We start from the raw sequence: 26,825 nt of genomic DNA, 5'->3' as shown, positions 1-26,825 counted from the left end.
CAACAAATTTCCACCACAATTTTTCAGTCCAAAAACTTGACATCCATTTGAAACCCTAAGCTTTCGCGAAAATTAATCTGGGGGTGGCAAAAACTACACCTTATTAGAAGGAAATCCGCCCCCGGCCGAGCCCTAATGTCCTCAGATAAACAGTAGAATGTATGCCCACAATTAATAATAATTTCGGGACAAGCAAAAACCTCTGGTCTGCCCTTTTTGTTGACACCCTCGCGTTTTTGTTAGACGATGTTTTAAGAAAATTAGTTTTCATTTTTTAGGGAATTTTCAGACGTGTTTTTGTAAATGATTGTGTTATGAATAATATTTTGGTATTAAGACTGACTATTTGAGCTATACAATAGCTCAAATAGTCAGTCCTACACCTTCTTGATAGTTAATCGTTGTATCCGTCGAAGTTGGTCTGAGTTTCGTAGTAATAAAAGTACGTAAGAATCCGTTTCAAAGTTTAAAGTATATTTAATACAACCAATGACAATAAAAGCGAATTAAACAGGGAAGAAATATTTAATTTTATACTGACCAAATTAACCTTATAAATTATACTTGACCACATTTAAAATCTACTTCGACCCCAAACACCAGTTTCCACCCCTACAAGATTTTTCGTTACCACCGTAACAAATGGCTTGTGTTTAATAACCTCCCTTAGCCCTTCAACCCTCGGCTAATCTTGTCTTGATTTTAAAAGGGTAGTATGACAGATGTCATGGCCACTTTAAAATCTACCTGCTTTAGGACAGATGAATGAAATGTTTTAAGAATTTATCTGAAATGTCATCTTATATGATATTGTAGCACCTGCGGCTTTACTCGCCTAATATTTAACACAAAACCTACCTTTTAAAATAATAGTTCGAAGAATTGTTATATTGCTGTAACTACAACATCGAAGTAAATAAAATACAATATTATTTTCACTATTTATTAAAATTAAAGCAATTAATATTTATGATTAAAAAGAAAATCCTTACTTAAGTTAAGCATTATAACACGGAGACATACTTTAAGTTAAGTATGCCTTACGTAGACTATACATAGTATACATATTTCATATCGATACCTGGAATTTAAACGCGCGTAATAGTCCAACGTTAAAAGGAACAAACCTCCATAGTCTTTTTGGTAAACAAAATTTTGATTAACCTCAAAGCTAGCATTAGCACTAATTATGTAAATAAATCCATCGATACGCTCCGACGATTTCATTGTTTCCTACCCGTAATAAATACGCCTCCTCGTACAATTAGCGGTGATTATTGATAAAATTAAACAAATCTACAATTATAAACTAATTAAAGGTTAAATTTGTAAGTGTTTTGTCCTTAATTATAACTTGTTTTACATCAGTCTTATCTGCTGATACGATGCCTCGATTTGTTTTAAAATACCTCTGTGATCTGAGTACCACGTAGCCTCTGGTTCGATTTCCGGGTCAGGCAAGAGCTTGTCTTTTCTAATTTATATTAGAATATTTCTCAATAGTAGCCCGGAGTTTAATTATTTGCTTGGTATATGACAATTACATAGGACCTAACAATGGAAATGGGGAAAACATAGGTTTTATCCACCTCTGCCTAGACTTTCAGGTAATAATGTTTTAAAATTGATTTTGCTTTGTTACTACAAAACATTATTTACTTCCTTAAATTCTTTGATATCAACGACATTCATTAATATTTATATTCTTACTTCAGTCAAATTAACTAGCTTGTAAATAGAAATGCAATTTGCATTGCTAAAATTAGTATCGACTATCAATTTATCCGGTCGTAAATTTTGTCTGCCGATGTATTTTTGTCTACACTTATAACATCGAATTATCGAAACCTACAATTTCTATGGTAATAGTTTTACTTTATCTTTTCATTATAAAAACCTTATTCATTTCTCTTCTCACAGTATCTAAATCAGTAGCAAATAACATATTAAAATCTCTATTTACATGAATAAGAAAGTTGACGAATTCTCCACGATCTCTCATAGTTATAAGTTCCAAAATTATCTAGAATATATTCAAAACTCACAAGGAACAAAATATAATGAAAAAATAATGCATATAGTTACATACTATGTCTTGAAGAACTTGTTTTCAAGGTCAAACATAATGATACCGGTTTATATTTAACGTAACCACTTGAGAAGCCAAATTTTCTAGGTAATAAAGCATATTTTGTTGAAATTTGATGGCTTTATACCGAAACTATTGATGTGTATGAGAATTTTAGTCGTGCCGAAGCAAAAAACTTTGGGTAATAAAAGAAACAAATTAGTCCGCTATTGTTTGAGATATTTTGTGTTATTTTTATTGAGATTGATGGATTAGAAGACAACAGAGAATAAGTTAACGAACTAACGAAATAACAATACAGCAAACTTACAAATTACTACATAAAATAGATTAAAAGTAAAAATTTTATTATGTTGATTTCGACGTCTTGTTAAGCTAACATGAATGTATAAAGAAAATCTATCTAATATCAAAATACTGCATAAAATACTTTAAAGTTTGTACCCAAGTAGCCGGCGTCACTATTCCTTTGTTCGTCAGTACGATGTCTAGATTTTTTTCTTGTTATTCAATCACTTTGTATAGAATGTCAGTCTTTGTCAGTTTTCCACCGATTGAATTGTCAATTCAGTTTTTGCCTATTACTTAAGACCTAGGCTTTGGGATATTACCTATTGAACGCAGTGATTGCTTGAGGATAGACATGTTATTCATTCAAAATTGGTTTTCATCTTATCATTTGACGTGAAAGCTGTGGACTGTCATGATTCGGTTGATAGTGTTGAGCTATTCGATAATGTATTTCCTGACCATGGCGTAGCTAAATTCGATGTTCTAAAGTCACTGCGTCCTTTAACAGTAGCAACCGATTTCCCGGACTAAAATTCCGAGACACCAATTTAATACAGATTCCTTAGCAGCGATCCTTCACGAAGGCCATTAAAAGTCATCCACCACCTCGAATCTACTGGTTCACAACATTAAGTAGTGCTCCAAACTTTAATTATGTTCCATCTGTGACCAATTGCGTTCGTGTCTCGCACTTCTCGCCAGTCATGCAACGTGCTACCGAACGAATCCGGCCAGTAGATTCAAAACGACCGGCCTCAATTCCAAAACCAACTTTATCTAAACCTTATTTAAATCCAAAATCGTGTGCAACATCTATTTTATCAAATACATTCCCTAACGTCCATTGTTAGGCTGTACAAGCATCAGCATCGACTCGTGATCATATAATTTGAACTCTATCTTTATTGAGTTTAAGATTGATGTTGTTTGTTGATGATTGTAAGCGCCCGAAGGAACGTGGCTAGCAGTCTCATTGTTAGATGAAAACGATTCTAAGAGATGACGTGTCAGTTTTAAGTTAGAAACTAATTTGGGATATCACAAAGAGTGAATCAATGGTGTACCGAAACACTTTAGTGTGCGAGAACTGCCGCCGAAAGTACCGGCTTTGTTGGCACGTGTATACAAATAGTTATTTAAAATTCACTCTTCGATAAATTCGGTATTGAGTTTCCAAAGACAGCTAGCATTTACTACTTCAATTTCATGCTATTTATATCTTAAGAGATAAGTTGAATTTGGTGTGTCACCAATATACCTCGAGAAATTCTTTTAATATATTTTTTCTGGTATCAATGAACCTAGAAAATAAGTTAGCGAGGAAATACCACGTATTTGTAAGTTAATTATCATGATCCTTTTGTACGATACGGCTGTTTGGAAGCTGAACCAAAGATACTGATTGCCCAGACGTCTATAAGGAAGTCGAAACGACTACGATGCGTGGAAAACGCCGTGAAGCCAACATCCTGCCTTTATTAAGAGTTGGGCAAATAAAAAAAGACAAGAATCATTTGTTCCGGCTGCCCGCGGATGTCGTTCAAGGGCGAAATTCACTTTTTGATGATTTCAATGATGTTTACAACGGTTGATGTTGAAACGATTTAAGATTGAGTCTGTTTAGAGATTTATATTACCGGTAACTTTAAACAAATTACTATAAAAACGCCTAGCGACAAATTGTGTTGCAGGAATTTACCTAATCGTAATTATTATTGAATACAAACTAACTCAACATAAACGAAACACGTTAATTTGTTTTATATTCCTGTATTTTGTACTGGTTTTAATTCTAGATACATTTTCGTGCGTCAAAACACGTTGGCGTAAAGCTGCATTCAAATTAGATAATTGTGATTTTATGGCCGAAATTAATTGGTCACGAATCGGCGTTTATTTGAGAATATTTTGACATAATATTAACGTATTGTTTTTCTGTCTATTCCAGGTTTTCGGCTCAAAAGCGGATCTGCAGCTTCACACCCAGATACATTTGCGTGAAGCGAAACCTTACCGCTGCACGCAGTGTCCGAAGGCCTTCGCCAACTCGTCGTACCTGGCGCAGCACTCCAGGATCCACCTGGGCATCAAGCCTTACCGTTGTGAGATCTGCCAGAGGAAGTTCACCCAGCTGTCTCACCTGCAGCAGCACATCCGCACCCACACCGGTGACAAACCCTATCGCTGCACCCAAATCGGATGTACCAAAGCCTTCTCCCAGCTCTCGAACCTCCAAAGCCACAGCCGCTGCCACCAGACAGACAAGCCGTTCAAATGCAACTCCTGCTATAAGTGCTTCACTCACGAGAAGGACTTGCTCGAACACATCCCTAAACATAAAGAATCGAAGCACTTGAAGACGCATATATGCCAATATTGTGGCAAGAGCTATACGCAGGAGACGTATCTAAGTAAGCACATGAACAAGCACGCGGAAAGGGCTGATAAGCGACCGCCTATTTCCGCGCTGGGGTTGAGTGGTTTGAATAGATCTTTGGCAGCGGCTGCGCCGACTGCGGCACCATTCGCGGAGCACCCTTACTGGCCTAAGGTCAGTCCCGACTCAGCGGCGCACATGTCTGATGAAGGTGGCTACCATCAGCAGAGGGAAAGCGACGAGCATCATGAGCAGCAGCTACAGCAGCAGCGCGCTCTGTTCGCGCAACACGAGAGCCAGGACGATCGCATCCAGCCCCCAGTCTCCTCGGCGGCGAACTCCGCGTTCACGCCCATCAACTCGATGGCGCCCCATCTCAACGGGCTGTCGCACCACAGTGCTCTCCCCACGCGGCCGTATCTCTACGATCCCCTGCACTTCCAGCAAGGCAAGCAGCAGCCCAACTCCTTCCCCAACCAGCTGATATCTCTGCACCAGATCAGGAATTACGCTCATCAGCCGTCGGCACTGTTGCCCGCGGAACACATCCTCCCTCACGCGTTATCGCACAAGGATAAGCAGTAACTTACCGTAGGTACACTCGCTATAGTATGTACTTATGATGGTATTACTAGTTATATAATTAACGAAATATTAAAAAAATATTTAGAATCTCGCTCTCGAAGACAGTGGTATTACGGTTTTAACGTTAGAGAAACAAATTCATGTTTTTAGAAATAAAATTGTATGGATACTCTGAATTTTGTGAGTAGATAACAAAATTTGATGGGTATGAATGTGATTTCGGGATTATTTTCGTATCGACGGATTAACGATTAGTTACTTTTGTGTTGTTTCACTTGTGAACCCAGTTGATCCGGGGGTTTGATCGTCAATTATGATCGATGGCAATCGTTCTAATATTTTAAAATGCTGAATAGGTTTGGAGAAAAAAGACTTGAAGAAATGTGGAAATCATGAATGATATTGAATTTTTTTATATGTGATATGGCTATAGATATATTAGATATTTTATGGAAACTATATGTTGAAATTTTTTATGCTTTTGGTGTTGTTTTGTTGTCTTTTTGTTCAAATTTAGTTCAGCACTTGTGTTACTATTATCGATCAAACATTCGTAACAACTCGGAACTTGATACACTCACTGCACACGAGTTAACTAATCCTTAATGCGAGCACAAACTTGTAGAAGTCATGTTTCAATACTTTTATATTTTCATTTTATTTCTACAACAAAGCATAATATTTCATTAATGCATAATACGGACCCAGTGATTTTATTACTTTTATCGAATTTACATAATTTTTGAACAAAATCATTTAAATTTTTAGAAGGATTTTATTAATTGTTTAAATTCATAATACATTTTAGGGTGAGACTGCATTGGAGTATACATATTGGATATAATTTATTCAGAATAAGTAAATCATTGAACCTAAAGTTCCTGAGACACAAAAGTATTTGATACAATTGACTTGGACTTGACCACACCTTGTTGACTTGACTTAATACTTCACTTGACACTTCAGTTGCATTTTATTATATTCATTAAGAATAACCGATCTCTTAAATCATCACATTTTTGCACTCAGTTCCTACTTAGATCATATTATTATGTATTTTTTTAGCTTTATCTATCGTACAACTATCATTTTTAGTATTTTTATTTTTTTCCAAAAAATAATTATCTTGGAAAATGTATTCTTCCCGCTTTTTTAAATGTTTTAACGAACAAAAAAGTTAAGTTAATTATTATTAAGTCACCGCCGGTCGAATGCATTTTCTAACAAGCTCCCATGTGTATATTAATATGAGTGGCCAAAACCGCTTCTTTTACGTCACAAAAAAAGAAAGGTGCACTTTTGTAAATATTTTGTAAATACTGAATACTGATTTTTTGAGAAATGAAATCTTTGAAATTTATGTGAGAACAAGTTTTTTTGGTTACTTTATGATCTAAAGTGCTTATGCTCAATTATATTAGCCTTAAGAGCTCGGGGGTAGCCGGCGTGTTCGGAATTGTATAGTATTCCTATTTTCCGTACTTAATACACCCTTCGTACATCGATTTGTAGACTAGTTTCAAGTATACGAACAGAATGTTGTTGATTTGTTTTAATTTTTCGAACGAATCAGCGTTAGTAGTTAAAATTAATAAAAAAATGTGATAGGAGATGGAATGGGGAAGAGTGACTATTTTTGGAGGAATGTCTATTTTCCTTCTAAATTTATTTGCTATTGATCTTTTAGTTGTAAAATGTTAGGTTGTGGTTATTCGTTAGGGGTCGAGGGGCTGGATGGCCGTCTGTCTGTCACAAATTAGCCAAATCTTTTTATTTTCTTGTACAAATATGTTTTTTTCTTTAATGTTAAACAACGGCAATAAGTATATCTTCCGATCATTTGTTATTAAGTAAGCACTATTGTATAATAACTATTATCATGACAATGAGCCGAGATTTGTACCCATTTTTTTTCTCTTTGGATTTAAGGAATTTAAAATCGCCAATATCTCTCTATTGTAAGTAGAAATGTGATATTGTAATTTGATTTTTTTAAGTTAAGTGTAAACTTATTATTATGAATACGATATTTTTGTAAGTAATTTTTTTTTCGTTTTACATTAGTTTTCGCTTTTTCTAGCGTCCTCGTTTTAAGATTTATAGATGAAAATGAACGAAAATCATTTTTTGTTACTTAAAATTGATTAAAAATTAATTACAACTATGCCAAGAATTATATTTGTGTCTTTTATTTTTTCTATTTGATCCTTTTTTACAGGAACTACAACCAAAGAAATTAAAAAATATTTCTCGTGAAATTACACACTACACACAAATCACTTTACTGAAATAACTATAAACAAGGATATTAACTAACTGGGTTCAAATCCCAGACGTTGAGGCTCTAGAAACTTTTGACTCTAAGCCGTGATATCATGAAAGATACTTTAACTTTACAAAGAAAAAATCTATTATTTACACAACTCCTGAAATAAGCAATAAGTACACCATACATATTACAGACGTCAAGTGATTAAAAAACGTCACATTAACCTACTACCATCGCACTGAGAGACATGACTTCGAGTCCTACATAAAGCTGTATAAATATCTGTGTTACCAATAATAATCATGATTAAGATGAACACAAGCAGGGTTAGAATCCCATATTATAACTCGTATAATAGGAGAACCTAGATAATATTTCATAAAACCTATAACAAAACTAGACAATACATGTATTGTTCACGTGCACAAGACACAAATTGGTACACAATCATTCCCTAACTGACATAAAACAGGGAATTAGAACCTCAATTTCTTTAATCCGAAGAATTAGAGATTTTTTTTGTCCGACCCGGGTTCGAACCCGAGATCTCTGCACTGCTGTCACACACACTTAAAACCGAGTTGACACAGCTGTTCATTTTTCTTATTAACTGTGTGACCAACCTAGTAAGGTTTTACAATTCCAAGCACGTATCCGTTATTTTAACTTGCACAAAATTAATAACTACGAAACATAATTGTCATTACAGCAATTATTATCAATCAAAAATTAATCAACTTTGCATCAATTCCATCAATCTAAATTGAACAGCTGGGAGCATACGTTCGCCCTTTACACCATTGATGAAACGTTTGATTGAAAAACAGGAATTGAAGTTTATCAACAAAATAAAAGTCATCGGCTACTGTTAAGTGGTAGTTTTCGTGACGGCAGATCACGAACGCAACCGGTTCGATTCCATGTTCGGGGAAAGTAGTACTTAGTTCAGAAAGAACAGCATGACAGAGGAGGTCTATAATTTAGATAAAATATGTAATTGGGAGGCGGTTTTTACAAATGGCGTTGGACTTAAATTTCTTATGATATAGATAGTTTTTTGATCTCCTCTATAGGGTACCTGGTTGTGATGATCTAAAGAAGAATTCCTGATTTCTTTTATTGAGAAGTTAGCAGCATTCGTTCCTGTACCTCACCTCTCCTTGGTTGCGTCTCTTTACCGTGCCTCAAGCTGATAGGTACGAGTGTGGTGGAACCAAGGGAAAGTATCAATAGCCAGACTATATTCGTCGGAAAGACGCTAAAAAGCTTGGAAGAATTCAGAACAAAATATTGGAAGGTGTAAAGGCGTTACTGTTTGATAATGAAACAAAGGTATATCTATCTATAAATAGGGGGTGTTACAAATAAAACAACTTTTAGAACTTTCCTCTTTTTATTTAGTTAACAGTCGCAAAATACATTATAATAATTAAACACTTAAAATAGGTATTTACAAATACGGGATCATTCTACCTACGTAGGCAAAATCCATACACAAACCATACAAAATTAGAAAGCTGATACATAATACTTAAATGAGAATGCCAAGGCACAATCGACATCACCAACTTAAAGAAGAACATTCCTATAGAAAAAACTACTAAAAGTTAGTTTCCAAAAATCCAGCGAATTTCAATGAAAATTCCTCTAACATTATAACACTTTTAATCAAAAAAGATGTAGAGAAATTCATAGAAAATGTAAAAAATATGAATAAAAATTCGCAAAGCTCATTGGACAGTAAATTGTGCCTTTGCCGGACTTATAAATTAAAGGGAATATTTTTGAGTTAATACTTTATATGTATTGTCATTTAGTCGCCCTAAATACTAAACGAGAATCATATAAAATTAGCCTGAAGACAGTACAGAGAGCAACTAGAATAAAATCTAAATTTGTCAAAATTACAAAAATAAAATTGTCAAATTCAGAAATCGTTCTACAACCGATTCGTAGTAAAATGTCGTCATTGTTATAAAACATTTAAGAAATCAGTCTGACAAGAAATAAACGAACACAAAAATAATCTAAAAACGAGTAGACAACAATTTGATTAAAAGATCATTTATCGGAGTTATACAAATATGCCTACCAGTTCTAACTAAGCATCTAGAAATAAAATAAAAGAACGATATAACTCCATTGACAAAACACTAAAAAAGAAAAAGAACTTCAACAATATGACGACATTTCACTACCAGCCGGCGCTGTTGCTGAGCCACGAAAACTTTTTTTTACATTTACGTATATCTATTTTATTTTTTTGTTAGAAATCCTGAAAAAATGCTTAAAATATAATAGGAAGTTGCGATGACAAATTTTGATGGTATTAAATAAATTACTTATAAAGGAACAAGAAAACACTGGACGGATAAGGAAAAGGTTTTGACAAACGGATAGCTGTGTCTTAGAGATCAATTAAAGATGGATACGGAAACCTTTTCGTTATCCTTTACGTAATTTAAATAACTAAGCTTGCCGATTATAGAAGATAAATATTTAAAACATACTTAGATATAAACTAAGAAAAATCAACAACAAATTGATATTTCGTAAATTGTAAAATGTGTCTTTATTGCTTTAATTACAGTCGTTTTTGAAAACTACACTTTTTCTATAAAACTACGAATACTAATCAAGACCCCACCAACGGCAAGACTTAAGTAAAGAATCTATATCAGTAACACTTCGGCAAAACTAAATCTCAATCGATATCTAAATATGTTTTAAATCAAATAAAATTAACTGAAACTAACAACAGCGCATGCAGAATCAAAATACAAAACCGAATTTTATATTTTCAAAATGAAGACCCATCCCAAACTCAAATTTAAATCCAATTTTTTCTATTACTCCAAAATTTTGTTCTAAAATTCTGCATGCGCATTATCCCTTTGTAAATTTAGACCTCGACCTTGTAGGGGGATCCGGGAATATGTTCGTCTCCCCACTTAACGATGACGATGTAGTCTCCCCTGTCTCTGACCACGTACCAGCATTCATAGTTGTTCTTGCCTTTGTGCTTGAGCTGAACCTCATCGCAGGGACCCTTGGGTCCGTAGATGCCGACGTAGAGGATGTTGGTACCTGGAGAAAAGAAAATTTGGATGAATGCAAATATTTGCTAGTAAGAGTACGTAGTTTAGAAATATAAATTGATCTATAGTCCTAACCAGCTTTATCATCGAGTTTTATAACCGATTAAAGCTTCAATATTGTAACGACATATTGTAACGACCAGCTGAAGAAAAACATGACCCCTTTTAACAATAGAACTTAACAAAGTAAAGAGCTAAGAAACTAATATGTCCACTTGCATCTAGTACTGTATTTTTATCTCCTCTGAAAACTATTTTGGAACTGCTACAAAAGTCAGTAGCTTGCGTTTACTATTTGAGCTCTAATTTTTCAGATAGCTACTTGATTTAATAATTGATTTATAAATTTTAATAATCGGTATGTAAAGGTCTAGCAAAAAATGTAATTTTTCAAGCAAAAAATTCTTACGTATTATTTTAAAATTATAAGTTAAATTAATGGATACTTACCAGCATCACCACAATGGACCGTGAACTGATTGTGCTTGTTAAGATACGCCTTCTTGAGTCCCATGCCTTTGCTGGTCACCTTCGAAGCGTCAGACTTGAAGTTCGGTAGCACTGGTCCAAGCTTCTGTGCCGACTTGGCGACCTTCTGGACCGTTTCTACTGTTACTGATGAGGTTTCTTGAGCACCGACCTCGGCGAGGTTTGCACCTAAGGAAATGATAATGGTTGATAAATAGATTGTACACAGGTTTAAAAATCGGCTAAGCCGTAAATTTAGTTTATTTATTTAGGCATTATGGAGTTGGTTTAAGCTTCTTATCAAAAAGTTGAATGTCTGAGAAGTAATGAGTGTGTTTAGCAATAGAATAGTAGTAATAATAGTAGCGTCTTATTTGTTTTAACTACTGGTTTAAATCTCAAGAAAAACAAAAGGAAAATTTAAGTTTTTCCATTTTTGATTCTGAAAGAAGCTTTAGCAGCCAAATGTTAGAAAAAATAATGTAATTTTTATGTTGTAAGTGTAGCGTACACGTATATGTCAAAAATTTGTAATTAATTTAGACTCACCGCTAGCTTCGATCTTGAATGGAGAACCGACGATATGAGCGCCGTTGTACTTGATGCTCAGGTAGTAGAAACCAGGGGCAAGAGGCGTGTAACGCACCTGAAATAATAAAATACGTTTAATACTAGTTGCCATTGATTAAACTATGTTCACTAGCTTACGCGGTCGCGGAGATTCATTTAAAATAATCATTTCCATTTTTAACGAGACAGAACAGGACCTAACCTTTTTTCTGAATTACAGCAAACAAACATGAACGTAATAACAGTCGTGTTTAAAATAAAGCAACAAATTTCTGGATCTTTCCTAAACTCTCATAACATTACTACAGCAAGCAAAAATCAAAATCAAATCATTTATTCATTTAGGTCAAATATTGACACTTATGATATTCGTTACAATTACTGAATCTACCACTAGCTCGGAAAGGGGGTAGAGCCTTATGAGAAGAGCTAGCAAGAAACTCACGGCCACTCTTTTCAATGGCCAAAAGTTTTACAGTGTGGTTGATACAATAATTTATCATGCAGAGGAGCTGCCAACAATCAGCGATAAGCAGCAGTTCCCTTTAACTGTTTTGTTACTCACCTTGTAACCTTCTTCAACATCCGTGCAGTCCATGGCGACCCTGGAAGGTCCGTCCATGGTGACGGCCAGCAGACCCACACCGGCGTTGCAGGTGTCGATGATGAGGTCGGTCTTCACACCTGGGAGACAAAGAAGAATTAGGAACGGACGAAGTACTTGTACATGAGTATCTAGTGGTTATGTGAGCAAACTTTATTTGTTTTAACTTGTGCTTAAAAACTTTTGTGACTTTATTTTTTCTTTGCTTTATAATGAACTAGACATGCGTAAAATGTATGTTAAATAGGAAAAAAATATTTTCGAGGTAAAATAAGTAGCCCGTATTTGTCTTCAACTATCTCCTCGCAATTATTTATCAAAATTAGTTCAGTAGTTTCGCCATGAAACAGCCAAACAGAGTATTAAAATATGACTAAGAGTGTGTCGTAAAAATCTTTGTAAAATACAAAAAGATTGACTTAAAATAAAATAGAAGCCCAAAAACTGTATAAAAGATTTCAAGCGATCTTTCTAGGTAAAGTCTCAGGCAGAATTCAACAACATAAACTAACTACAACACAACTAACAAACATTGAAACTTTGTAGATTTTAACTTTCTTTATAGTTTAATGGGAAGAGTTTAAATGCTTTAGTGACTTAGTGTAATGGAACTTATGGAACTTACCAGTCTTGACTGTTCCCAGGCCAGGACCGTGGGCGTGGACAGCCGCTGGGTCAGCGTCATCCTTTCCGACCTGGACAAATGAATTATGTGGGCAATTAGAAAAAGAATATCATGTCGAACAAGCTTCGTATTTGCACAAAGATATTGAGATATCAAGCAAAATATTTTATGAAAAGTTTTCACATTTTTTGGGAAAATTATCAACAAGGTAGTTAGTAAAATCGGTTCAGCTAAATATGACTAGAATTTAACTTTGTTATTTCGTCCTTTCACGTAGAAAAGGGTGAACGTATTACAATTTCAAGGATATAGGTGGTTATTTTATATTTTATTTACGGTTTTCTAAATGGATTGTCAAAAACAACCAAACACATAGGGTGTTGGAAATTCAAGGAAGAGGTCTTTGCTGAGCAGTGGTACATAGAATCAGCATAAAAATACTCTTCAAGCAATCTGCCATTCACGCACTGACTGGGAGTTGCATACAAGTTGGGTCTACTAGAATTAAGCCAAAACAAAAGTTATATCTTAGCATATAGAAATAGATTTTCTGATATTTTCTTACCTTGATCCTCAGAGGCGAGGCCGGGATGTGAACTCCGTTGAACTTGACGTTGATGTTGTGGACGCCGTTTTCTCTCGGCATGAACCTGATGCTGTACTGGTCTCCGTCGATGTTCTGGATGAAACAGTCGTCGGTCTTGCCGGAGGGAGCGATTACCTGAGGAAGAAAGACGATTTGGTTTACTTTAAATACATGAGAAACATTGTATTTTGAAATATCATATTGTCCAGTAATAGATGTAGCTGAATGAAACATTCTGATTGCTATATTTCTAACATCAGAAGTAAAATATGGTAAACCAGGGCAAAGTTTGGAGATAGAAGAAGCGAGGTTTCGTATGTAGACATTTAGGAATGGCTGGACTTAACTTGCAACCTTTGGTCTATTTGAAAAAAAGGGAGAAACATTTTCGCCTATAGAGACAAGGATAGAAGATACATCATTTTATTATGTCTACTACAAAACTAAGTGAAAGCGATATTGAAACAAAAAATATATGACTTCAATGTAATATTAGTCACTTGATTTTAGTCGATATTTCCTTAAATCCATGAATCATATTAGAATCAGAATAAAGCTTTTCTTTACCAAATATTACAACCAAGCTTACACGCACGACTCTGTTAGTAGGTACTAACTGTTCCATTTAGGAGTTGTTTTATGAAAATACAAGTCACCTATTGATAGACCCGCGAACAAAATATTGCGGATCATCAACTATTTTAATGCAAATCTTCATTGCAGTTTACATCACTCATATATTTTACAAACCAAGATTTACCCAAACACCACATATTTTTTATAAGAAAACACATCAAAAATTCTCCTTCACCCTAAAACAAAGGGCGAAAGTTACCCCATATTAATTTTTATGGCGCAACTTGTAGGGTATTCATCTTTGGGCACACAGTTATAAAATATTAACGCGAAGATTTATTCGAGAAACGGTCACGTGCGGTCAGTCGAGTTTTATTACATTTTTTTGGCCACAACTGCCTCTGTGGGGCACACTGTGCACATATATTGTTTTAGTTGTGTCATTGGTTCTCTATTTTGTTGTTCGCACAGTGGGTTGAAGTGTTGACAATGAGATTATTGAGTATTTTAAATATGTTTTATTGCGATTTAATGTGCTTTCTTAGGCTAATTAACTGTAATATTACGATGTAAAAATGATCACATCTATAAACTTTTAAAACAGTACATTCATTATACTTATAATCAAAATATTTTTCAAACTTAGCTGACTTAACATCATAACATCATGTTCTAACGCAGTTCCATTTGAAGAAAATTGTGATTCAGATGCGACCAAGGCAAAAGATAACAATTATACATGACCTTCCCCTAAAAATGTTATTCGATTAAATTATTCTTTTGAGATCTACTAGGTAGGTATTTAGTCAAATCATTACAAACTTGAAAGACAAAAGGAAAAGCTAGGTTATGCCTAGCCCATGTTCATCACATCTACCCTATAAATCACACTTACACAGTCAACACCCCCTAAAAAACTACCCTCCACTACCCTCAGATCACGTAAAATCACGCATGATACCGTCCATCGATCATGAATCTTGTCCGACAACATTCCCACAATAAATCATGGACCCTTCTGTCCAGTGGTTATATTGTCTTGAAAAGATTTTAATATGTTGGGGAATAATAGTGTTAAATTGGGTTTGCAATATTGGGTGAAATATGGTAAATGAAGTATAGAAAATAGTCTAAATGCTACTATTTATAATAAGAGATGGAGAATTTTGTATGTTGTGAATGTTTTGTAGGGGTCAATATCCGGAACTAGCGGGTGTATAAAGATTTTCTAAAATCGTTCACCCGTAAAGGTAAACATAAAGCAAATTGTTGAAATTCATAAATTTTCCATAATATAATCTGAAACGTTAAATAGCTATCACTATTATTATGATTGTAAAAAAAATACCTTAAGTTACTTTTGTAGGTAACAGTAATAAAAAAATATCTTTAGTACTTTTTGGAATATACATCATATTTGTACACAGATTAATATTTTTGGCATTTATTTTAAGTATTAGTAATAAAAAACATCCCAATGCAAAACTGCAATACATGTACGACTAAAGGAATTACTGTTTCTTTCTAGTACTGCCATCTAGCGGTTACATCTAAAACTACAGAAAAAATGCGTGATACACACACAAAATTTCAGATTACTAAAATACTTGAGATAATTTTAAACTACAAACGAGACAGCTTTATCATCAAAAATAGACATACACATGGAAATTCCTTCTTGAAGTCAAGGAGAAGATAAATATTTAAAGTACTACTCACCCTTCCGTCCAGGCTACCCTTAGCCCCATTAAGTCTGATGTAGAACTGCGTGGGCTTGTCTACTTGAGCGGAGTCAGGGAACTGGGCTACCTCGAGGAGGTGCGCGTCGCCCACTGCTGGGGAAATGTACACCTTGAACGGGGAATCCGGGATGTGCTGCTCGTTGAACTTCAGGCCGATGCGGTATTCACCTGGGAGAAGAAGAAAAAAATAGTTCAGTCATTTTTTCTTTGTTTAGCTTTGTGGTGATCCTGGCCGGCCTTATTCCGCCAATAACACAGTATTAAATAAAATATATTTTGAGTCGTATTTTTTCTACTGATAAGCATGTTAAAACAAAAGTCCCTAGTTTTGTAATTAGGCTTTTGTTTTGATGAAGGTATTTTTCTTTCAACGCATAGGGTGCTATACTCGAGTCTTCTACAGTCTATTTTTAACGGACACATTATTCGCAATATAGAACATTCGTGATACTTTTGACTATAGCTTATACACCTTTGTAACGGCCCAAATAGTTTGTTTTTACGCTGTAATAAATATTCTCAACAACCAATTTGCAGCACTTTAGATATGGATACGTATATAAGACTTAATTCATTGTTAATATACTAATCTTATAGGCATTAATTCCAATCTGAAGATGAGCTATCGAAAATGAAAATAAATTTATAAGAGATGCTACCAAATTCTCTTAAGACACTATATTTTGTCTGATAATAAAATCTAACAAGAAACTCGAAACACCTTCTCTATTTAATTCAATCAGATACAACCATTAAATCTTAAAAAACAAACTGTCAAAACAAAATCAACCGGAAGCTCTCCAAATGACAATCGCAGAAAAACATCGGAAGTACCAATTACAAGTGAAATGTTATTCTAATCCCACCACCCAAAAGGGCCGACAAATGTACTAATAAATTTGCAAACAGCTAAAAAACCCGACGAAATGGGCAAAAAACAGTTTTTGTTACGTTTTTTTCTTTGTAAAAAGATAAAAAGTACGGAGAGCTGACGTCACTCAGTGTTACAGACTAACGATGCAGCCAATAATTCTTCCAGTTAAAGATATTTAAATTTTCTACGGCCATTTTAGGGTTCCTTTCTTCGAACACTGCTTGCTCGCAAGCAAATCCTGACATCCAAGTAGAATACAAATAACAGAGAGCTGTGACAATGTAGATATAGATTTATTTAATTCAAATATTTTGTGTCTTTGCATTAAACAGACGGTAAACTATGCGTATTTCAATCTTATACGATAGAATTGTAAGGTTAAACTTCCAGCACTATTCTAGTAAGATTTAATTAAAGCCTTTCATTTATTTTATAGATTAATCGAGTATTGTAAAAATATCTGTTTGATATATATATATATATATATATATATACTATGAATAAGAAAGCAGCAAACGAGTATTTTTTATAATTAATCATTTCAGGTCTATGTCAGACTTCGATTGGAATACAGAACCCATAACAAAGGTTCAATTCCCCGTTTGGCCATCTTTTTCAATATGAGCGAGTTCTCCGCGGTGGCCATATAGTTGCAACAGATTTATTTACATCCGAAACGGGCTTTTTTCGTTCAAACTTTTTACTGATTGGTAGAAAAAATATTTGTAGACTTTTTCGGAAATGTTCCTTTTGTTTCGAAATTAGTTGGCGGTGGGTGGCACTACAGTATTGTTAACTGTAGTTAACGTGCTCTGTTTTTTAACGACTTAATGACTAACGGTATATAAATTGAAGTGATGGTTATTTGTTGGTTAATACAATAATGGATACAAGACCTGTCAGTACTTATTAGTTATGCAGTTCAAATTCAAAAATATCTGTATCAGGTAAAACTTAAACTAATTCATTGTACATTAAAACTGAGGAACTATAAACTTGTTTCATTAATCTATGTCTTATAAGAATAGTATTACAATATATTCCGACAAAGATTTTGGAGTCTTATTAGATTTTCCTATGATACTACTATGTATTTACGGTTCTTATGATATTTATATAATAAAGAAGTCACATACTTGCCTTGTCAATCCTTTGGTTGCAGCATAAAAATAAAATAAAGACAAGTTATTACCATACGAACATTGAAACAAAAGAAACAATAGTCTAAACCTATACACAACACGAGCAAGTTTTCTTAAACATACTTCTAACCTAATTTACTAACGATAGTTAAACCCAAAATCATAAATGCAGCAGTGCAATCACCCCAATGGTTCAAATAATGACGTATGCTATGCAAAATAGTGGTATTGACATGTTACAGGTTCGTTGCCCGGCCCGTTTCCTCCTGTTTCTTATTAAAAAGTTTTTGCCAAAGCAAAAAGCATTTTTAACGTTTTTATTCGGAAACTGTTCGCAGGTGGTTTTGTTACGTCAGTGAAAACAGAATTTATGTCATTGTCACCGATTGCGATATTAGAATCGAAACTACAAAATTGTCGAAATAAAATGTTGCTCAAAATGCTTTTGGTTTTGACGAAAAAACTTGTTAAAAATTTGTTATGGAGTTTTTTTACGAAGTCTTCGGATTGCGATTGTATTTTTATTTCTTTGAGTTATATTTGTGTTAGGAAGATTCATGATTGTATAATGTCTGTTGTAATGAGGAAAACTGAAATTTATTTGCTAATCATTAGCTTGTTGCCTGTAACAAAAGCTACGAAAATTTGACTGTTTCAATATTTTTACTGAAAATCTTTTCCCGTTTTAGAAGTTCGCTTGTAATTCTATCAACATTTACTTTGTTCTTTTGTAAGAAAGGAAGTCCAGACGAGTTTTAATCTGTACTTAAATAATTATGATTAATATCCTTAAAAATCAATTCTCTGTGACGTAAAATTTCGGATTCACATGTCACGTATGAAAGATTCCATAACTGTTACTTATGGCATTACTATCTAAAACAGTGACGGGAAATAAATACAAAAAAATCGAAATATATCACACCGATAATCCCAAACCACACTTAGCCAACGTGGTGGACTCAATTCCTCTTGAGTCGGTCTTGCGCCTTGAGTCCACCACGCGTCTCTCTCATTCCTGAAGAAGGTCCTTGCCCAGTAGTGGGACGGTAATAGGTTTACCCTCTTATTCATAAAATATATATATGGAGTTATGAAAGGCTTTTAAAGAGTTTTGTTTCTTTCACTCCTTAGCGAAATGAAAAAGAGAAATAGGTTTATAGTGTGTTAATGAATGTGATAAGAGGGTATAACTATTAGTACTATTGAACCCATATTATTTCATCCAAAACTAGCTTTACATAATATGCCTAAAATCATCTACATACATAATTATTTGCATCCCCTAAATTTCACTAGGAATGCATAATTATAAAACAGTCCTTGTTTAAATGTACGTCAGCTGCATCTAATCTCAGTTTAAACGCACGTTAAACGGCCATATTTGTATTGCTAATCGTTGATTAGCATATTGTATTAATTCGTTTAATTGTTTTAAGATTATACCAGCAGGGGATGGCTTAGGGGTTAGTTTAGTTTAGAGGCTATAGTTAGAGGTAATCGTTTACATGTTATATATCCTTTTTTTGCAAAATAATAACTTTCAGTTACATATTTTATACAATAGAGATCTTGTCAATTTTTTTGTCCGTCTAGTAGATTGTAAAAATATCATACACCTATTTTTCGTACTTTTTGTACTAAGTGCGGTTCCGAAGTTTATATTATGTGTTTAATTTGCATCATGTATAAAGCTAGTGTGATCGACATATCTGTAATTTAATTTACTGAGAATTTCGTAATTTAAAACTGAAATTAATATTTTGAAAAGCCTACATATGTTAAATCTTACTATGTTCTATAACTTAATATGTTCAATCTCTGTTCTTCAACTAACTATATGCCAAATTTTATCGAGAATAGTTAAGTTAAAAAAAAAACTCGCAAAAGGGACTAACTCCTGTATTACGATAAGTAGTTGTTAATACGTACTCGTATTCACTGTTCTTATTTTTTTATAAACTAAAATGACTAATATCTCTCAAATACAGAAGCTACTAAGTATATAAAACTGATTACAATAATGAGTGATTAATAAAAACGTTGTTTCCAACGTGTTGGTATTGCCTTGTTACAATGTTGTTAATTTATTGATCTGCAATTATTAAATATCTGTGATGTGTCACTGAGTTCCGACGGGTATTGAACAAGCAAGGAATTGCGATTGGTGATTGTTCTTAAATAGTATTTTTTGTAAATAAATAATCGATTCATTTAGCGAGTGATAATGGTAATAAATCGGGTAGAATTAATATTTACTCTGAATAAAACAAAATGTAGAACGCCTTGGCAAACATTTGTGAAGAGTATTTGATTTAATAGGTGCTATGCTATTATAATATGAAATATAATATTATGCTAAAACAAAATAATTTAAAACTTTGTCTGGACCAATTATTAATTACAAACTCTCTCATTCGTCATATAACTCATGGCATTATACATTCAAAGTTAGAACTAGATGTCGAAGCGCTCAAAAATCTTATTTAATACTCAAATTATCTGTACTCAAAACAAACTGCCAAACCACAAAATCTCTAACATTATAACAATCTTAACACATAACATTCCATAGTTTCTGCCTTCAAAAAACCCGTGATATTAACGCACACATCTCAAAAATTAATAGCACCGAAATAATCTTCAATAACCAAAAAGGAAAGCCTACACCAAAAAATAACCAATCAAAACATAACTATCGCCGAAAACTAAAGTCGCCAAGCAGAAAAAAAAAGTCGCAAATTTTCTAATACACTTATGAGCTATTTCATCAGAAAAAGCCACCGCTTCTTTGTCGGAATGGTGCGCGATTTTTTTGTCTTGAAGAATACAATAGAATAAATAAGGGGACAAATTCAGAAGCCGACATTCTTAGTCGTTGGTGTGTAAAAGCCATTTTAATTGACCGGCCCACGGGTATAATCGGTGGATAAAAAACTAAAACGTTTTAAACTTTCAAGAGCTATGACGGAATGTCACTATGGAACTCCGACTGGTTTTTGGCGGGTAAAGTTAGAAAGTTTTGAGGTTATGTAATGTTTGTATGAAGTGTTTGTTATCGTGTTTTAATATCTTTATTTAGTTGTTATTGTATTGCAATTTATTTAGACGTTCTGTCTTTTTGTATATAAAAGAATATTACAATTTTTTTAACTGTGTGCCGTAAAACTTTACAACCAGTCAGACTACTCCTGACAAAACCGAATTTGAATTAGACTTAGATTCGAAGTAATGTCAAATGAAACTTTTGTTTTCCAAAATAGCGCACGATTGACGCTTGCATTTTTGACCTAAAAGCTCACGAATATCTGCTCCGCGGCTGACGAAAGCCGCGAAGTTTGTCTATAAAGCTATCTACTAATTTGGTGGACTATATTACCTAATTACGAAATTAGGCCTCCCGCTGTTAACATTAATATCCACAAAATCTAGAAAATGACGAATTAAATCATCCACCATATTGGTTTCTACGTTACAGATAAAAAATACAAACTTTTTAAAATTCGAATTCCAGGCAAAGGGCACAAAGCCGCCGCTGCCAATATATGCGAATGCATTAAACTTTTACAGATTATAAAAATGAGTTTATTTAAATAAAATTTGTTTTGTGGAATATCTTAAAAGAGTATATTTACAATGGTTTGTAAAATACGTGTTATGTATTCATGGGATAAATATATAATGTGTATAAAAAGCGTGCAATGCAAATAGTTTGGAATAAGTCTCACAGTTTTTATTTATTGTATATGGTGTGCTATTCTTGTATTATTTGCATTTATTTTGTTGATGCTCAGGTGAATTTAAATATATAAATATGATTATATAGTAGCCTAAAATTCCGGAAAGATAAATAAATTGATTATTGATATTAATATTACAAATTATTGATATAAATATGTCCGTCGTTTTAGTCATGTATTTAAATATGAAAGAAATGTATTTTGAACTATATTTATTCAAAAAAGAAATACAATTTTTTACGAGAATGTGTTGTATTTTTCTTAGCATATGGCTTTGGTTCTAAGGTAAGCCTTTCTTCCAACTATGTTGGAGTCGGCTACTAGTCTTACTGGATGCAGCTCAATACCAATATTTTACATGGACCAACTGTCTATCGGACCTCCACAACTAATACACGATAACCTTTCGGTAAGACTGGTTGACAGACTTTCAAGCTTCTGACTACTGGTAACGCATGTCAAAGATCTTTGAAAATGACAACCGGGATACCTCAGTAATAGGTTATTTACATTCAACCAAGAAAAAAAAAATAGTCTTCCTCTTCAAAAAGGTTTAAGTCTAAATTTCCTCTTCATTAAACTTCAAATGTACCAATGAATCATAAAACATTACCTGATTTAAACAAAATACCGAAGAAAAAAGCTCGTGGAATGTCCAAAGAATTACGGGATTCATTAACAAAAACATTCGTCGTAAATCGGTAGGATAATGTGCCGAAAACGCGACAAGCATTGAGGTCCAAAAAACTCTCGCCCCTCTGAGGTCAAGATGAAAAAAAAAATAAAAACAATAAAAAAAATTACAGGCAAGTGAGAGTGTGGAATTTTTTTTATAGTTCCGTCGGTGTAATGTGTTATCGTGAGCCTTACTATAATGATATCTGGCCTTAAAATTATGGAATACTTGTCGACGGCGATCTTCTCAAGAAATATTTTCTTTTTTAACGTTTTTCGTTACATCCCATCAAAATAGCTAAGTTGCAATTGTGTTTCAGGGAATTAGCGGTCTTGCGAAAGCCTGCTTGAACCTACTAAAGGCCTAAATTGTGCATCTAGAAATATATATTTTGATACAAGTATAAATGTTTCGAGAAATTGCTTACAGTTCATTGCACCTTAAATTTTGTTTAGACTAGTTTCTGAACGCGATTTTCTTAGCTTTAGTTTCATGTTACTTGCAACTATACAGCATTGTCCAACAATAACTTTCCCTTTAAAGACATACACTATCGAGTTTTTGTCACAAAACTACGGAACTCTAAAAATCAAACTGTCAAAATGGACTTCAATAAATTTTGCCGCGCCTCGCCGCGATTGGCCGGTTACGAGTAGGCGTGGTTTATTGAAATACAACACTTTATTTATGACGTTCAATGTTTTTATAAAGAGGGGGGTCTTGGAAGAAATTCGCTTCGAAATATATTTATTTTGATGTTTGTAAACAGATTTAGTTTTGATAGTTCTTGCTGATTTAATTATGGGTCACGGCAATCTTTGCTGAAATTTGTATTTCATGAAACTTGGTTGTAACTTGATTGTGCTTAATCTATGTCAGTTAGTTTCGAAAGGGTAGAAATTTTATTTATTCTATAGATTATCAGTCACACTAACTGCAAGCTATTTTGGATTCAAAATAGCTTGCAGTTAGCGTAACTTCACCAAGCTATTTTGGAGTATCCAAAATAGCTTGGTGAATATTTATTATTTTAGAAGTAATTAAATGTCTACAAATTGCATTTTGTTACTAAATTAGTTCAAGACATGTCATCTCTACTGTTTCGATAGATAGATATAAATTATACCTAAGATAAAGCTGCAATCGGTAGTAAGCCTTACCCTAACTAGTTGTAACAACATAGTAATATTTTAAAAACTCAAAAACTTCAGCGTTCATGGTGTTTCCGGCATCTGTAGGCTACGGTAACGGCTTACTATCAAGCAAACTGTGAGCTTATTTGCGACCACAGATTCGTATACCAAAAAATAACAAAAATAACTATTCAGTCTTCTTCTTCAACGAAATATTTATAATAAAATATAATTTATCTAATAATTTCACTTACCAGGCTCATCAACCTTGTACGACACATCACAGGATCCATCCTTCCTGTCTTTGAAGTCTATCTCAGCCTTGCTGGGTCCCTCCAGAGAGATGGCCAGCTGGCCGGCGCCAGCCTCACGGGTCCACACGTTGAACTCGTTGTAGCGACCCGCTTCACCGCGCTCCAGGCCGGGTCCTCCGGCCTTGACGAGATGAGCGCCGGAGTCCTTGAGAGGACCTACTGTGAACTGGAAGGGGGATCCTGGAAGATGATAAATAAGTTATTAATGATTTAGGATTTAATGTAAAATAGTTGAGTGGTTCAGTTTCTAGTTATAAATAATTTTGCTTCAGCGTCTCTGAGGTTTTATTATAAAAGTAATTTTTATATGTAGTACAACTGAAGTTTAGTATGAATAATTTACCAAAGACGTATTCTAAAGTTGTGTTTATTATAAGGCAGTTTATATGTCAAATACGTCTTAGGTATGTAGCAAGCAATGCGATTGTATTGAGTGTAGAAAACACTATTCATTTAGTATTTAATGATAAAAATATTTTCAGTGCCGTCTTCAAATAAGCGAAACCTGTTTTAACTATGCGAGAAACTTATTTCGGAACTGAGATTATGAGTTAATTTACTAAGCTTATCTACCAAGATACATAATATAGCTATACTAAAAAGTCCATCATGATTCTTGAAATAATTTATTTAAATAATAATTCCTAGAGTAACTCACCAGGAATATGAATCTCCCTGTACTTGACAGACACGGTGTGTACTCCAAGCTCCTTGGGTACGAAGTGGACAGAGTATAGACCATCTTCCACCTCCTGGATCTCCGCGTCTTCGGAGACACCTCCAGGGCTGGTCACTGTGGCGGCCAGGTCGAAAGATGTGATGCCTGAGGGAAGAAAAAAGAAAATAAGCAAAGGTTTCCAAGGGTTTATTGTTCCTCCTCCCTGGCGCAGTGGTTTAGGTCACCACGCCGATACCACTGTGTCGGGAGGTCGTGGGTTCGATTCCCACACGGGACAATTATTTGTGCGATACACAAATAATTGTTTCGGGTCTGGTTGTGCTTTGTGTCCGTCGTTTGTAAAAGACCCCGCGACACAAGAGCAATTCTTAGCGCGGGAATTGTCTTTTTTAAATAAGAATAAGATACTGAAGTCGATGCTAGGATACTCTGTTGGGAAAAAAATAGGTCGCTTGTTAGGTGGGTTAACTTCATAGTACAGCTGCAAATCATGAGAGCTGTAGTCGATGCTAGCTTATTCTGTTTGAAAAATTTGTAATGGATGTCAATGTGTTTCACAAAAATATACCAAGACGAATTTCCAATTTAGGTTAGAGTAAACACTCCCTTTTTCATGGTACGAAAATTGTTTTGTGTGAAAATGTACTTGTTAGTTTTGTAAAGTATATTTCATACACATCTGTGTATTGTAAGGTCATTTTTGTCAATTAAATGAAGAACAGTAAATAATTTATTGAGTTGTACACTTAAATTCACATAATCAGTCACTTACCGGGCATTTTGAAGGTGAGTTTGCAGTTAGTTCCGACCTCAGTGAGAGGAGCGGGGTCCCTCTGTCTTTGGATCTTCTCTCTCTGCCTGTTGCTGCCCTCACCGGTTACCTAAGAAGGGATAACAATTCATATTTAAATAAAAGTATGGAATCATTGAACAACATAATACAGACCAGACCAAAAATATTTTATTTTTGTTCTAAAAGACACACTTTCCAACACACCATTTCCACAATTTGGAAATAAATTTTGTAGTGAGGCTTTTACAAAATTACGAACCATAGACCAACTGATATGAAACACTATCAGATTTCAAACTGTTATTTATAGTTTACACTCATATTGTTACTGGTTACTGATTGAGCCCACGACCACCTTGGAACCAATATGTTGGAGCCAATCTCTGATACCATCTTGTCATACCAAACTTATTTCCCTTGGACGCCATAAATACAGTGCGTAAAGATTTTATGTTATTTAGCCTTTATAAGTATTTTTCTAAAGCATAAATTCAAGAAACTAATTGTTATTACCTTGACAGTGAAGGGAGAGCCTTCAACGTGGTGGTCAGCGAACTTGAGGTTGACGATGTAGTAGCCAGGCTCCGTGGGCTTGTAGCTGATGGCCAGGACACCGTCCTTGCTGTCTGCGCACTGGATCTCCGCCTTGCTGGGACCTAAGAGGATGAAGACATAAACCTCCGTAAATCTTCTATATTTATAGAGCTGGCGATAAATGCTGTTGATGAGATGATAATGTTCCTTTTTATAATTTGGAAACTGAGCACTAAACAAAGGGAAGACACTTATTAAGACGTATATATATTTTCATCAAACGATCAACGGTGACAGAAAAGATTTTTCATTCCTAGGGGAGTGGGTGTTACAACGAAATGTTAAGGTTTTACTCAAAGTACAAATGGAATATTAAAGTGATTTTGTTTACCTTCGATGGAGAGCGAAAGACCACCATAACCAGCGTTCCTGGTGTCAACGGAGAAGGTGTTCTCGCCGTGAGTCTTACCCTCCTTCAGGGCAGTGCCAGAAACCTGCAGGGAAAATATAGTATAAACAATCAAATTAATATAGAATTCTCAGTAGTCCTAAGTTTCTTACAAAAACTGAATCGATAAAGAAAAATAAATTGGCAAAATCATGAACATATTGATTAACTCGTATTAACAAGACTATATGAGAAATATCCCATAGTTGAGAATATAAGACCCATTTTTTGTTGAGTAGAAGAACGTTCACGGTTGGGTCTAGACTAAAATTAGCAAATCATCAGTTACCTTGACTTTTTTAGCGTCACCGACTTCCTGCGCCAGTACAGTGATGTTGAACGGTGAGTTCTGTATGTGGACACCCATCTTCTTGACAGACACGATGTGCTGACCGGCCTCGCGGGGTGTGAAGCTGATGCCGATGTTGCCTGATGGCAGACGCTTCAGGAAGCAAGGCTCTTCAAGACCAGAGGGAGCCTGGTAGAAGGGAAATGGTATTATAAAAAGTTACTATACATTTTGGTTCTTTGGCCGTCTTGTTCTGCTTGCAATTTTGGTATAAGAAAAAGTCTAAAAACATCAATAGCTAAGTCAAATTACACCTCGAATGC

General features: G+C 34.4%; 2 protein-coding genes across 13 annotated transcripts in view; one reads left to right on the top strand and one right to left on the bottom strand.

The window, feature by feature from the left end:
• LOC142983786 (zinc finger protein rotund-like) overlaps positions 1 to 7,520 on the top strand; it is a 182,584-nt gene extending 175,064 nt beyond the window's left edge. For all 3 annotated transcript variants that reach the window (XM_076130837.1, XM_076130838.1, XM_076130835.1), the window contains one exon: positions 4,329 to 7,520. In XM_076130837.1, coding sequence (XP_075986952.1) covers positions 4,329 to 5,342 — 1,014 coding nt within the window. In that variant the 3' untranslated portion in view covers positions 5,343 to 7,520. The remainder of the gene's footprint in view (positions 1 to 4,328) is intronic.
• Positions 7,521 to 8,985: 1,465 nt separating this feature from the next.
• The window catches only part of cher (filamin A protein cher), a 121,858-nt gene continuing 104,018 nt past the window's right edge, over positions 8,986 to 26,825 (bottom strand). For all 10 annotated transcript variants that reach the window (XM_076130826.1, XM_076130828.1, XM_076130827.1 and 7 more), the window contains 13 exons: positions 26,503 to 26,691; positions 26,157 to 26,259; positions 25,745 to 25,887; positions 25,211 to 25,319; positions 24,418 to 24,582; positions 23,700 to 23,939; positions 15,858 to 16,048; positions 13,542 to 13,697; positions 12,977 to 13,046; positions 12,313 to 12,431; positions 11,727 to 11,823; positions 11,160 to 11,366; positions 8,986 to 10,698 (listed from right to left, as the gene is read on the bottom strand). In XM_076130826.1, coding sequence (XP_075986941.1) covers positions 10,514 to 10,698; positions 11,160 to 11,366; positions 11,727 to 11,823; positions 12,313 to 12,431; positions 12,977 to 13,046; positions 13,542 to 13,697; positions 15,858 to 16,048; positions 23,700 to 23,939; positions 24,418 to 24,582; positions 25,211 to 25,319; positions 25,745 to 25,887; positions 26,157 to 26,259; positions 26,503 to 26,691 — 1,974 coding nt within the window. In that variant the 3' untranslated portion in view covers positions 8,986 to 10,513. The remainder of the gene's footprint in view (positions 10,699 to 11,159; positions 11,367 to 11,726; positions 11,824 to 12,312; positions 12,432 to 12,976; positions 13,047 to 13,541; positions 13,698 to 15,857; positions 16,049 to 23,699; positions 23,940 to 24,417; positions 24,583 to 25,210; positions 25,320 to 25,744; positions 25,888 to 26,156; positions 26,260 to 26,502; positions 26,692 to 26,825) is intronic.

This window comes from Anticarsia gemmatalis, chromosome 25, assembly GCF_050436995.1.
Source record: "Anticarsia gemmatalis isolate Benzon Research Colony breed Stoneville strain chromosome 25, ilAntGemm2 primary, whole genome shotgun sequence".
Taxonomy (NCBI): domain Eukaryota; kingdom Metazoa; phylum Arthropoda; class Insecta; order Lepidoptera; family Erebidae; genus Anticarsia; species Anticarsia gemmatalis.
The sequence above is the reverse complement of the archived record's forward strand: the minus strand, read 5'-3'. Positions and strand labels throughout refer to the sequence as shown.